The sequence below is a fragment of the Haemaphysalis longicornis genome, unplaced genomic scaffold (genome assembly GCF_048455015.1).
Source record: "Haemaphysalis longicornis isolate Haplotype H1 unplaced genomic scaffold, Haemaphysalis longicornis Haplotype H1 scaffold_171, whole genome shotgun sequence".
NCBI lineage: Eukaryota > Metazoa > Arthropoda > Arachnida > Ixodida > Ixodidae > Haemaphysalis > Haemaphysalis longicornis.
In genome coordinates, this window is record NW_027526277.1 from 249757 (window position 1) to 264458 (window position 14702).

The following is a 14702-nucleotide window of genomic DNA, read 5'->3' on the forward strand; positions in this document are numbered from 1 at the left end:
GTGTTGCTGGAGGTGTGTGACAATTTCCCAGTGTATTTAGTATGCGGGGTAGCATGTCGGGCAACTTCTCTGCCCCTGGCAGGGTGCCTGGAGGCCTTGAACATCTTTGGGTGGTATTAGAAGTCGTGCAGAACGACGTGGCAGCATTCATCCTAGCGTTTAGTTATTACTTACCTTTATCGTCAGTCAATGTATTTACTACTTATTTGACTTACCATTTATCTTTTTTGCTCTCAGCAACAGTGAAATTATTTAGTTATTTTTTGAGAAGGATAGAGGCACGAGTCCCTTTTCCTGTTTTTTTAGCAGATGTCTTTTCAGTTTCATCGTGTAATAACATAACAGACATAACAGTTTTCTTGTTTTACCCCATCTATTTCGCAAACTGCCTGATATTTATTTTATTCTGTATTGCACATTTTTTTCCAAACGATAAATTTCGATGCCTACAGAATTTTTTTCCCCAGTACTAAACTGCCACACGATGCAGTTAAATGACATTCAGCTCAAAGGAGTTTACTAAAATTCACTAAAATGTTACAGTGAAGTGAGAAACGACGCTCTAAGGTCAGCGAAACCGTTAAACAACATCTAGAAGATGTCCGACATGTGTCTTGGGCCAACTCAAGCTCAATATTTACTGCACTAAGGATTCCCACCCCTAAACTCAATCAACTAGAATGACGTTTAGCTAAAGCTGCATTCTTGGGTGCATCCCCAGGTAGAATCGCAACGAAGGGGGGAGAAAAATAAAGGGGGGGGACACAAAGAGAGAGAGAAGCGGCTCACTTGGGGATCTCGATGTGCCGCCACTGGGTGTGCCGGGGGTAGATGTCCGGGATGGGGGAGGTGGCCCCGTACACCCACTTGTCCGACCGCTCGCAGTCGAAGTATGGCTTGGACCACTTCACGGGGCCCGGGTTGTCCGATGGGGCTGCACGGGGGACGGACCACCATTAGACGAGAGCATACCCTCATGAAAGACAATGACGACCATTCCCACTCCCTCTCTTTCTCTGAGCGTTCAGAAGATGATCATTGGGTGATCAATACTAACGGATAACCAACCATTTAGGATGGATAACCATAATCCAGCATCAGCTGCAGCAGCTTTCCTGTCCCGACCTGCTTCTCACTGGTGCTGTGTTGGAACTTTTTTCCCCCAAGGACAAAGAAGTGTTCTCAGATGTGAGTAGGAGAACACGGTGAGAAACGATGGCGATGGTCAGACGTGTTCTGTGTGTATTCTAGTGTGAATACTGTTCTTTTCCCCTTACCGAAGGCGTAGTCGCGACAGTGCTGTGTATGCAGACAGGCACAGATACCTGCCGATGAACATGATGTATGGAACGGCAAAGGTCTCGCAGGGGATTGATCAACACTCCCGCCTACATGGATGATTAGATACGAAGACTGGACGCTTCCTTATGACCGTGTCACAGAGACTCTAAACTCATCACAAAGCTTTGTCCGTGATGCCTTTTAATTAGGGGGCAGTTGGGTATTTGGGGCCGAAAAACGGTCAAAAAAATCGTTTTCGAAAAAATGGCATTTTTGGCCTTCACGATTTTTCTATCAGTCTGTAAATCTCCTCATCAAAAGGAACCATATTTTGTATTTATTATATTATAATAGCATTTTAAAGTGCACTCTACAGCTCAGTTAGCGCAGAATTCGTTAGTGAAACGGCACTTTTCTTGCAATGTAAAGCAAGCATTTCATCCTCAGATATCTCGGCACCCAGAGCAGGTACAACTGTAATTCTTTTTGCTTGTGATACCGAAATGTGTGGAGAATACAATGTTGGGAACAAATTTTTCAAATGGAGGCTTTGGAAAATTATTATTGTGTTCAATTGGCACCACCCACGAGCCATTTCTGGCAGAGTGCGGGAGAAGCGAAGTTCACTGTGTTGTAAAACGACCAAAAATAGCTGAATCAAAAAAGTTCTTCCTATATTGTATTCTTTAGTCATTTGTCTGCCTAGCCACGTGGTAATTCCCATTCTGTATGAAGTGATTATTTTGTAACTGTGACCCAAAATAATGGCAATTAATCATTAACTCAAAATATAATAAACTTACAAAATATCTAATGGCATATTTGAAATCAGCACAAAAAACTCTATAATGCAGCGCAGTTTCATTAAAATTGGTTGGTAAATAAAAAATATAGCTCTAAGACCAGTCTGCCCACTTAAGTCAGGTCATTACTGATGCCCTCATCCTTTCCACCCACCTCTAGTCCCTGTTCTGCCGAGAGCCATCTCTGCTAATAAATGTTATTTGTTTGTTCATTGTGGAAGGAGCGTTGTGGCGGCAAATTTGTTTTCCAGTTTAACAGCCTAGCATGTATAGCGCAAGAGAGATGACGACACAGAGGAGGCAAAAAACAGCACACATGGCACTACTTCCAGCCGGACGATGTAACAACATGGACTGACCGCACAAGGAAAGGCACCTTGCAGATCACAGTACGCATAGCTTGAATTCACCCCTCTGCTGGAAGCTTTGGGGTCTGTCAAATGGGCAGGAGCTACGCCTGATAGAGATATAATTGAGGCATTTTGTTTTTGTTGTCAGGCAGAGTGAAAGGCCTGACAGCCAGAAAACTGATGAGTGCCAAAGGTGGCACTGCACGTTGATCAAAATTGCAACATGTGTTGTATATGCAGGCTTTTATGATAACCAATAAAAAGCACCACAGGGTGAAAAGTGGTCCATGCACCATAGTGAAAGGCTGGCTTCAGCTCGGGTTCTTAGCCCGGCGCAAACTGAATGAACAGAAGTCCAAGTCTTGCAGCCTAACTCGTGCACAGTTCGAGCCTAGACACTATAATTTGAGGGCAGCTGATAGTTTAAACAAGTGAACTAAAAGAGTTCAGTGAGACCCGTTTCAGCTGGAATATGCCGTCGTTGCTTAGTTAACCTCACTAGCCACTCCAACACAGTCACTCAATTGATTCAGGCAAGCTGATTGATTCAGGCAGGCTCGTGCCTGATGCATTTCAAAAAACACATTTGGCAAAAAAAAAGGGGGGGAAATACTGCCAGTACGGCCTGTGGAATTAGCACCAGGATGCAAGAAGAAACTACCTGAAAAAAAACAAAATTTAGTTACACCTGTTTGGATTTGGTCCTGGATTGGCTACGAATTGCAATCTCATGGTATGAGTGTGCAACCAATTAAGCTATGTTTGAAAGCAATCGCTAACGCAATGCAGAAGAGTTCGCCTTTCACCTGCCTGATTAGTTGAAATCTGACTAGCTCCCACAGATCTGCAACCAACTTTTCAGCTAAACTACACTGCAGTCCACTTATAACGAACACTCCCATAGTGAAATAGCCGTTGTGCAATAAAGTGATCTCCACTGCCAGTTCCAATTTCTGCAGCTTCAATGCCTTCTTGGTCCAGTTTTAATGAAGTAAATAAATGCGATTGGATTTAGTGCAGTGTTCTTTCGTAAAAAACGAAAAGAAATCCTGTCATCAAAACAAGCTTTTGACCTTTCACGTGAATCACGGCTAAAAAATAAACATCAGTTGTTGGCTGCCAGCTGCCTTTGCCAGCATCACTTGCCCATAGCCCTGACACACTGGTTGTAGCCGTAGCACACTTCGCAAAAGTGTGCTTCACTGCATCACCCCACCAGCACTGCCCACTCACAATCTTTAAACAAGTTAGTGCCACCTTTTCTTCTTTCTTCTTTTTTTTTTCCAATGCCACAAAGGTTGGCTGCTAGTCTAAACACCGTCCACAAAGGTTGCCGATTTCACCATACCAACCTCTTTCCCATCATGTTCCTCGCTGCACCGCATATTCCCAAGTTTGTTTGAAAAGGAAGAACTCTCCCCAAGTTGACGACAGCCCCGCACGCTTTGAGCAGACCCAGAGGCAATTCCACTCGTTGGGTCACATCGAGGGAACGAAAACAAAACAAAGGAAAGGAAAGTGCAAAGCTCATAAGTGCGCTCCTATATGCGGTATTTATGCTTCCCAACTGCTCCGCCCAATGACCTGGTATGAAAAAAAGGTCAGAAGGAAAGGGGTAACTAAAGCGCTAAGTTGGGCGAGTTGGTTACTACTTAAGGAATGATAACCCTTTCAAATATCATGTACATTTTGGTGTTTCCCTGTTTCTGCAGCATAGACCGAGTTGAAGATCTAGTGTGTGTTTCGTCTCCCCTTTAGCTCTGTCCCTGTCTTAATGTTCGCTAGTACGATGAATTCCTCAGGACAGGGGTGCTTGCCTGGGGGCCCGTGCCAGACGAAGGTCTCGTTGGTGCCGTTGAAGTGGGTGATCTGGACCGTGTAGGTGGTCTTGGAGTCCTGCCGGCGCGTCAGGTCCGGCAGCCAGTGGTGGTACCACTCGTTGATGCGGTACTGGTCGCTCGAGTAGTTGCGGCTCGGGGTGTCGGCCGGGATCGCGCCCAGATCGACCGCCTCGATGGTGTTCAGCGTCGACGTGCCCTTCAGGTGGTACGGGTCGTTGAAGTCGTCCGCCCTGCAAGGCCGAAAACATTCCGCTTCAGGAGCAGCAGCATTGGGCGCTCGTCATACCTGACTGTCTTACTCAAGCAGGATACAAGTGTATTTTGTCAAGCTGTGCCCATGCTTTGTGACGAGGAATGTGACAAGACAGTTACGTAAATGCCTCTCCTTTCTCTACCCCTCACCTGCCTTGGTCTGGGTCCTTCCATGGCAAATGCAATTGAGGTTTGCTGAATTCAATTCAATTTTCATGTGTTCACGCTGCCGGCACAACATCTGCTGGGGACCTTCCGTTACTGCGGCGCTTGGCATTCACGGACACGAGCACAAGGCTTGGGCACAAGCACCTCTCATATTTTGTAGTTAAAATATCATTTTTAAAGTGTTGTGTTGCGTTTCTGCAAAAAAATATGCTCACGCCCTATTATTAATTAAAAAAACAGTACTAATATTCGTTATGTATTGATTTTTTTTTTTTCAAACATGCTTAATGCTTTCTCTTTGCTGAACAATGTCAACAACCACAAAGTGTGTTTCCAGATTATTCAAGAATTCTTTGATCTTTGAGTAGCGTGTCTGAATGGAGGGACAGACAGACCAAAATTTTCGCATCTGAGTGGCCCAAGACAGACTCATCTTTCAAAAGAAAAAAAAACCTAGATGGATATTTATTTATTTATTTATTTATGCATACTGTCAATCTCTGCCGGGATTTTTACAGCAGCAGGCACTGTCAAAGAACACATGCCAAAAACACAATGTCCTTTTTGTTCTTTTTACGATAGTGAACAAAGAAGTATACTATAACGAAGGTTGTCATGAAGTACTGAGTTTGCAGCAACACCCAATGCTAGCACCCGAGCGTGCTGCATTTAACAAAGGGGCCAGTGTCAATAAAACCTGCTGACACTGAGCAGACAAAGTTTCCGCTCACCGGATTTGCATGTAAAGTTCTGGAATAGCAGGAACCATGGCTCCATGAAGAGCAATACCAACGGTGATGTGTAAATTTGTAGAATGATAGTGGTAATTTAAAAGCAAAGGAAAAGGGTCATAGTCTTGCATTGAAACTCTGAGCTTTCCACTGTACACAAAGAAGTTACACCTGGCACAGACGCTGTTGACCATGCAGCATAACGACTGCCCTATTTATTTTGGTATGTTCGCAATGTTTCAGGACCCGTCCAACATAGAAGGGGGGGGGGGTTACAAAAGGACAATAGATGGATTGCGATCGTCTTGGAGTCTCACAACAGTCTTGAGACACTTACGCCCGAGTTTAGACTGCACAAGTAAAGAGAGTGGTCAGAGGCAGCCGTGATGAAAAACAAGGACGAATGCAAGCAGCAGGGAGCACAGAGCAGAAACGCTGCTTTAGGGCTCAACATTGCAGCACCAGGGGCAACTCAGAAAAGACTGCTTTGAGCTTGCGGTGTGGACAAACATGAGACGCAAGAGTGCGTTTCATGTGTCTACACGTAATGCCCCCAAGGGCCATTTCCTTGTTTCCTCAACGTTCTGCAATGCCAAGAATGTCCTTCATTGGCAGTAGACAACTGCTGCTTGGTTGCACCTACACAGGTTCCACAAAACCGTCTTTAAGTAGGCAATCCTAAGTGCAAGTTCATTATTATGGTATTTAACTGCAAAAATATCCATCGTTGGTAGACACCACAAATAGCGAATGGTGAAATAGGATTGGTGAAGCTTTAGGATTTTTCTTAAATAAACGGTCGGGCGGGTATGATGTGTAAATGAGAAATAAATGTGTGCACGAGCTTCTGCTAAGCACACGCTTCTTTTAATTCGTAGCATTCTTTGCCGAGTAGCCCCACAGCCAGGACCGTGTAACGCCCTGCATTTCCACAAACATGCAGATATCGTGGAAGTTCCAAATGTAATCGTTATAATAGTGTAAATTGAGATAATTGGTCAAACGAAATTTGAAAGAACTAAAAAATCAGAAATATATAAAATAATTATGGAAAATGGAAAACCGTACAACGCCCTGCATTCCCAGGACAATGGAGATTTCGCGGAAGTTCCACCTGTAATCGTTACACTAGCGTAAATAGAGATAATTGGCTGAATGAAATTTTGAAACACTAAAAAATAGAAAAAATATTAAAAAATTATGGAAAATGGCAAACCGTGTAATGCCCTGCATTTACACAATAATGCAGATTTCGTGAAAGTTCCAAGTGTAATCGTTGTAATAGCATAAATGGAGATAAATGGTTGGACAGGATTTAGAAAAATCAAAAAATTTGGCAGTAAAAATCTCACACTCAAAACAAGCGGCATCAGAATGCTACGCATTAGTAGACTATTCTCCGAGTTTCTGCAGATTTTTTTTTAATGATAAAGTTCAGCTCTTCACCACGATTAAGCATGTTGTTTGACTACTACTAGCAGTAAGATTTGTTCCAGCTTTTATTTCAGTCAAACGTTCAAAATTGTCACAAGAGTACAGTCAGGAGATTTAGCGAATAAACTCGAACAGTTATTGCCCCTTGCTGTTGTCCCACGTCAACTTGTACATGACAACCAGTAGCAAAACACAGACATTACTGGCGCAGTCAGCTCCGTGACCTGTCCGGCCGTCAGCCACCATGCTAGAGAATCTCGTGAGCAATTCTTCCTTATTCCTCCCTCCTAGGTAGCTGCGCTTCCCTAGCGTTAATGAGTCCGCAGACAGCTTCTCTCTCTGATGTGTGACGTGTTTCTTTTGTGTGCATGGAAAAATAGAAGGAAAACAACAGAAAAGTGGCCAGCATTTCTCATTTACGCCTAAATAAACAAGCCACCAATTTCCAGTGAACGAATGCTGAAACAGCTCTGAAAAAAATTAGCAGTGGCTTAGCTCGGCTATGCCAGGATATACGCAGCGTGAGCAAAGGTTCAGCTGGTTATTCTTAGGTTTTCTGGTTGTCTAGGATTAGCTTGATTATCATGCTCACTGCTGCAAAAACGATTCCTAATCCAATCCAATCCAATCCAATTCAATCCAATCCAATCCGCACCGGCGCGCCAGCTGTACGCGTGAGACGTTGCTGCTCCTCGCGCATGCGCAGCACGGCTCTCCAGGAGCCACGCGAAACTGCTCAACCTCGGCCAGTGTAGCTCACGCTACAAAATGTTACCTTCCAGTAAAAAAGCAATTCAGCCTTTACCGTCGCTTTTTAAGGAGCGCCAGAGACGTCACAGAGCAGTTCGTCAATGGCAGGAGAGAGGAGAGGAGGGTAAAAACAGACCTGAAGGCCCTGGGCGCGAACAGGGGCATGGTCTTGTTGAAGAAGCCCTTGTAGGAGGGCGTGAAGGACATGTTGGGGGCGTAGTAGATGGCGCTGCTGTTGATAAGCCGGTTGGCCGCCACGTCCGAGATCACCGACATGAAGTAGTACATGAAGCCCGGCTCGTCGTTGTCCGCCGCCTTCTGCAGGATGAAGCTGCACCAATGGGGAGACAGCAACAACGGGGACTTCTTACACTCTCTGTGGCGCAAGCTAAGCAAGCAGAAAAAATTGCAAGAAAAAAGCAAGCAGAAAAAATTGCGCACAGGAGGCGAACCACCCACTGCAGCAGGAACGTGCAAAAAACCAGATAATGAATGTCACAGTGAAAACTAACACGGACTACGAAGTCTGGCAGATGCAATGGTGGAGAAGTTGATAGCGGCATCTCATGGACAACATTATTCCCTTTAGCAATGCCATGTTGTGGCTGGGAAGCGGAATGCCGATCACAGCCCCCGCGCAGCTTCTTCTCCCACAACAGATGCCGCTAGCTTCGCCTGCGCCAAATGCTTGTGACATTATCTGGGTGTAAGCAGACTAGCAGCTACAGAGCATTACAAGCACCACAGCAATGTCGTACAGCAATATGGCAAGCGGATTGAGGGGGTGTGGTCTTTTTTCCTTTCCCCCTCTTCCCCCTCCCCCTCCATGGTCTGTGCTTTGGCTTTGATTCTTTCTGACACTGATGCTCCCCTCACTGACAGTCCTGCTATATTTGCTTCTCTATGTCTGCCTCCTCATCTTCCTTTCGCTTTACTTGTTTTTTGTGCTCCTCAATGTTCAAAAAAGGCGGGATCACCAACTAAAAATTCAGGTCAGCACTTGTCTGTGCGCACATGTTGCGTTTTCTTCTTTTCATAAATGTAATAAACATACATTACCGACTACAGTTAAACCTAGATATAACAAACCTCCATACAATGAATTCCTAAATCTAATGAAGTTTTTCTATTCCCCATTTCCAGCACCATTGAAACCCATATGTGTTCACGACCGCTATGTAATGAAGACATTGCGGTGGTTAACCTTGACGTAACGAATTCACAACATTGATGATCTCTTGTTTTTTGCACATTTTCTGAAGCATCAGCTGGAGAAATGCCCTAATTTGGCGAACTTCGCCAGCACCGCAAACTACCGTGCGTTTCTAGTGTCAGTGCGTTGTAGGCTATGTGCTAGGCCTCCCTGTCAGCGAGTAGTTGCGAGTCTCCACAGCAAATCTGTGGTGTCAGTTTGTTGGCGATTAGCTCTGCTGCCTGAAAACAAAAAGTTTTGTCTTTTCAGCACGAGCTCGCAATTTTAAATGCCGTCCTCACTAGCGAAAATGAAGAACGTCACCGCCCGGTACAGAAACCCAGCTGGCAAACTCTCAACAATTTTTAGTGCAAAAAAGAACATAGAGTTTGCGAAAAGGCGCCCTTGCAGCATAATTCTGATCCTTTAAGCGTGTTAAAGGAGCCGTGAAAACAAAATACAAGTTGGGTTTATTAGAAAGAGTGCTTAGTCCCGATAACAATGATACCAATATCACTGCAATCTTCGAACAAATAACGGAGATATTGAAGAACACGTGTGAAGCAGTCGCGACCCCCTAGCCAATTTCCCGCAACTTTTCTATGACGTCATGAAACCTTGTTTGTGCGATTGGCGGCCGCCTAACTGACCTGTCGCGACGACACATGACTGGACGTCTGTAATGGGGGCCTCTAGTTCCATTTGACCGCATCACTTGAAGGCTAACGTGCAGTTAACGCACTGAACATTGTGTTTTATTGTTGGCCCGTATGACGTCATTCTTGCTCATAACACGTCACTGTGGCGCAAAATTTGAAAGTTTTTATATACTTCTTGCTTTTTTTTCGTTAAAAAAACATATTTTGGGGCCGTAATGGAGCTGAGTGAGATACTGAATCCTAGTTCTTTCAAATTAAACGAAGGTGTATTTTCTCTTCATGGCTCCTTTAAGGCACCGAAAAGTGTCAAAAAGGCAGAAGTTACTTAAGTAACGTTTCTGAATACGGGGCTAAGTGTCCTTGCTTCTTTAGAATGCTGTGTAATGACTAAGTTTATGGGAAAGCAGCAGACACAAATCACGCAGCTTTTCATTGTGAAAAAAAATCCTGAAGAGTTAGCTTGCCATCACAGATGTCTAGCATTTTGGTTTCATGCAACGAATACCTGGATGTAACAAAAAATTGCGAATTTTTGCCAACTTCGTTACATCCAGGTTCAACTGTACGAGATTTCCTGGCACCAAAAGGTGTAACACGTCCTTCGTTTGCATGTGGTCATCACAACAGGAATAATAAATCGTAATGTGTTATGAGCATTGCTTTGCAACGTTGTGACGTGGACTCTCTCTGAGTTTTCTTTGCGTCCTTCCGTGTTCAACTTCTCAACATGCACAAACTTTGCTTCCAATGCAAAGGAAGTTTGGACAAGTCCTACAGCTTTTTGTTTGAATTGCTGTATGCAGGGTTCTTACGGGATTCAAAACCAAAAATTCAAGGGTTTTCAAGGACTTTCAAGGACCAGAAAACATATTTTCAAGGTCCCAATCTTATGTTTCATCTGGGATTATTTATAACTTTTTCAACACAATGCAAAATTTTGTTATTGCCCAATACCTAAGAACATTAATGCACATTTAGATAGGCGCTATGGGTTCATGAATGCTCCCCAAGCTTTATTTTTTATTTCATAGTTTATATTTAGAGGGTTTTCTTTTTTCTTGGTGTTTTGCTGAGGTTTGTCAGCAAGAGTATCAGCTGAAATTAACTCAGCAAGTGTTGCTGCAAGGCAGGATGAACTATGTGCACGTCCACCATTTGCACGTAAAAGCAAACGCAGATGGAGGGTATGAGGCGCAGCAAACATGCAATGAAAGGCCGTCCAGAGACTAGATGGAACATGCAAGATAGAGAACAGAAGCCGGCTTTCACAGGATTGTATCGTGACATGAATTCTATTGAGGAGTGCTGCTCCCAATGTTGCCTCGTAATAATGAGAATCCACAACTCGTAATTTCACGCAATACACTGAAACTTGATTGTTACAATGTTTCCTTACATTTTTAACACCTAAAATTCACGACAAACACTTTAAATTCTTGTGAAAAGATAGGGCCATTGGTTCTCTCCAGAAAAATCAAGGGTTTTCAAGGACCTGTGCGAACCCTGTGTATGGCTACTTCACGGTGGGAGCTAATTTTTCTCCTCAAGAATTTTCTATGCCCAGCCAACAGGCTTCCCCGCTAAAACAGTTGACAAGACATCTGGACATCTGATCCTCCTCCTTTCTTCCCATCTCATTCCATGAAGGGATGAGTTATTAAGGAAGCGCCTGGCTTTTAAGTACCCAACTCCATCAGAATGAGGAGTTGGCCAGTTAGGACGGGCAACAAAATAATACCTCAGAGGCCACAGTAACCATGAGGAAACCCCCCGTCTTTCAGTCTTTTTCATGCGCCACTCATACTGGACTACAAGTGCGCAGACGGGTTTTCTGATGGTGCCACTGCCGCCACGTGCGGCGAAAAAAATCATACGCGCCATCGGACAAACTAATGAAGCTGTTTTGTCGAAGCCCGAATTACGAGGAAAGAAAAGCGTGAAAAAAATTCCCATTGGCTTTCACGCGGCCTCAAGAGAGTGGATTCCTGATCACAGCGTAAACGTTGCGTTTGCTGCTGAAGGGTGGGCCAGACTTGCTTCGGGTTTCGCAAGAGAATCGATATGCTGGGGCAGCACGACAGGAGGGACTGCAGCGTGAAACATGCACAGTGGTTTCTGCCTTGCACACGATCAGCTGCGTATCATCTGCTGCTGACATGTGGAAAGGTATGTACAGTCTTTGCCAAAATTTTCTAGGCCAAGCTGGAAATGCGCAGGCCGCAAAAAATTCAATGTACAAGCTTACGTCCTAAACGAGGCTGAAACTTTTTATGCCGGAAAGCTAGAGAAAACAACTTTTTTCCTCACTGTCACAAAATATTTTTGTCACATTTGAAGCTAAAGTGTATCCTTTGAATTCTTTGTGGTCGAGAAGGCTTAGGATTGGCCTAGAAAATTTTGGCAAAGGGTGTACATTGGGCCTACGTGAGCCTAATAGTTATTTGGTGAGCAGGTCATTCACGCACCTGGCCTTCCACTGTACGGAGCACAAGGCCCCTTTTTGAAAAAACCGCCAGGCACAGGGTCAAGACGCAGAGCAAGATAGTCAAAGCTTGTCATATCAGCTGGGGGGGGGTCAATGTGTGTAAGCCACCCACCACTCAATCTACAGGACACGTGTGGTAATCATGCCTTGTACATCTTGTTATTTTGTGTAACTTGATAAGTTTGGGTTATGGGGTAAACTGTACTAAAAATTACTGTTATCTGAATAAAGTTCCCAGTTGCTGGTACGGTGTTATCCTGTTCTTTTTTTTTACTACTCTGTGTCATCGCCTTTTCCGCGCCTTTTTTCAGTGATGCACAACTCGTAACAGGCAGGTTTTGATGGGAAGGAGGAGGAGGTTCAAGGGCAACAAAGAAGAAGCTTGCAATCAGCAGAGATAGAATGCATGCACTCACAGACAAAACTTGCACCACAATGAACAACCAAGAAAGTAGCGGGGATGATTTATGCTGAGTTGTACGCTAGCAAAGTTAGGCCACGAAACAGTACTGAAAGAACTAGCTCGGTTCACAAGGTTTCCACTGTAACCAAAAGAAAAGGTACAAAAGACACTTAAGGTGACGAAGAGAAGAAAAGCTGCTCAAGACAACAAAACAACCATGAATTTGAAGGAGGGAGGAGATATTGTACCACAAAAGCTTGAAAAATTATTCTCGGAACACCCCAGGACATAAGGTATCCCTGGACTGGAAAAAAATGCCACTTCACAAGGATGACGACACAGAGCTTGAACTTGAAAAAACCCATCAGTCTACTTCATGTAGTATAACATTTGTTTACCAAAGGAATAGTTAGCTGCATAATTGACACCTTAGATCTCAAACAATTAAAAGAGCAGGCCGGATCCAGGGAAGGCATCTGAACAATAGACTACACTTATGTCGTCAGTCACACAATAGAGAAATCTGCAGAGTGCAATAAACTTCTTTCCGTGGCACTTAAACATTGCGAAAAAGCATTTAATTCAGTGCTGGAAACACTTAGGGACAAGGGAGTAGCAAAAACTTCCATAAAAGAGCGTTCCCCCATCATGATGGGCAGCTGTCAATGAAATACCGTATTTTCACGCACATAACCCACCCCTGCATATAACTCACCCCCCTTTCGGTCGACGAATAAAAAAAATATACATCCCCGCATAGTTTATACATAAAAGGATGGACCAAAGCTACTACTAAAGCAACATCACACATTTGTTTATACAAAAGAATTTACCTAACTGACTACGTAACTAGATGACTTGCCGCATCCATCTTTTCAGGTTGGCGTATTGCTGAGCTGTGTGTGCAAATTAAGCACTGTCGAAGGGATAACAGTGGCTCAGTCGCTATTACTGCTGTAGGGGCATCACGGCACAACGCGCACTGCGGTGAAGCTGCACCAAAGGAATACCTCGCATATAATCCGCACCTCCACATCACCCCTGAAAATCTCGCATTTCTGGTGCGGGTCATACGCGCGAAAATACGGTACCGTCTCTCCAAAATTACTTACAGCCTGGCTAGAGGCCCTATTCCTAATTTTCTTGACTTCCTGGTTCAAATTCCTATTCATAAAAAGCCCTATTTGTAACTCCAACCACCCAGTCAAGCCTACAATCACAACAGTACCCTCTCTGTCTCTTCATCCTTCTTTCCCCTAAATAGGGACTGTGAGCTCCGACACAACCACCCTGTTCCAGCTCCACCCACTAGCAGCTTTTCTCCACGTGACTTGTGACAACCAGAGAGTGACCATCCCAGAACACAGAAGGAAGCGAATGACAGCTTTCTTGAGCAAACGTGTGAGCGCAATGTCGTTCTCTCACACGCAATATTTCCCTCAGATCGTCTTAACAACTCAGGTAATTTTTAACAACTTGTTTCAGGGCCCTTTAAAGTTAAGCACGGTTAGCAAGCTGATGAAACATTTGGCTACAAGATGACCAGAGTGCTGCTTGGTTGATTGATTGTAGGGTTTAACGTGCTGACGCAACGCAGGCGATGAGGTGCGCCATAGTGGAGGGCTCCGGATTAATTTTGACCACCTGGGGATCTTTAACGTGCGCCGAAATCTCGAACACATGGACGTTCTTGCGTTTCGCCTCCAACAGAAAATCAGCCGCCACGGCCGGGAATCGAACCCGCGTCCTTATGCTCAGCAGTGCAACGCGAGCAGAGTGTTGCGCCCGTGTGGTTGCGCAGAAAGTGTGAAAATGATCTGAAGTGAACACTCTGGTCCTGACCTTGGCAAATACCATTGCATTCGGAAACTTCTGCAGCAGAAAGAAGCACTACCTATTTTTTATGCATGCACTGAAAAAAGCAGTTAAAAGGACCCTGCAGCAGCTTTTGAAACTTTTTAAAAATCTCATATGCTTTCAGAATGTAGTCAACAAACACATCCAGTACCTAGATTCGGGGGCTTCAAAGTACCTCAGCCAAAAATTGCTGCCCATCAGATAACTTGGAAACTTGCTCAAAAAGTTTTTCTCTCTTTCCCAAGTGTTGCTGTTCTTACTTTGAATTACGTCGTTACGGCAATGTAGCGGCTACTGGCCATTTCTAAACGGAATGCGGGTAGTTCTGCTGCAATGAGCAAATTACGTAGCACTGCTCCATGCTGTTGATAACTGTAACTTTGACAATGCTTCCAGGCGCGAAGGAAAGAGTGAAAGTGTTTTATGCTGATAAGTTATTCTAAAGAAAAGTGAATACAGATAAATCGAAATGAGGGTGGTTGTGACCTGCTCTCAG

The 14702-nt window shown here is 44.3% G+C and overlaps 1 protein-coding gene across 1 annotated transcript in view; it reads right to left on the reverse strand.

The window, feature by feature from the left end:
* LOC144166460 (uncharacterized) overlaps nt 1-14702 on the reverse strand; it is a 49580-nt gene that overhangs the window by 33203 nt on the left and 1675 nt on the right. Inside the window, exons 2-4 of the mRNA XM_077695972.1 lie at nt 7747-7941; nt 4252-4505; nt 790-934 (exon numbers count right to left, since the gene is read on the reverse strand). Coding sequence (XP_077552098.1) covers nt 790-934; nt 4252-4505; nt 7747-7941 — 594 coding nt within the window. The remainder of the gene's footprint in view (nt 1-789; nt 935-4251; nt 4506-7746; nt 7942-14702) is intronic.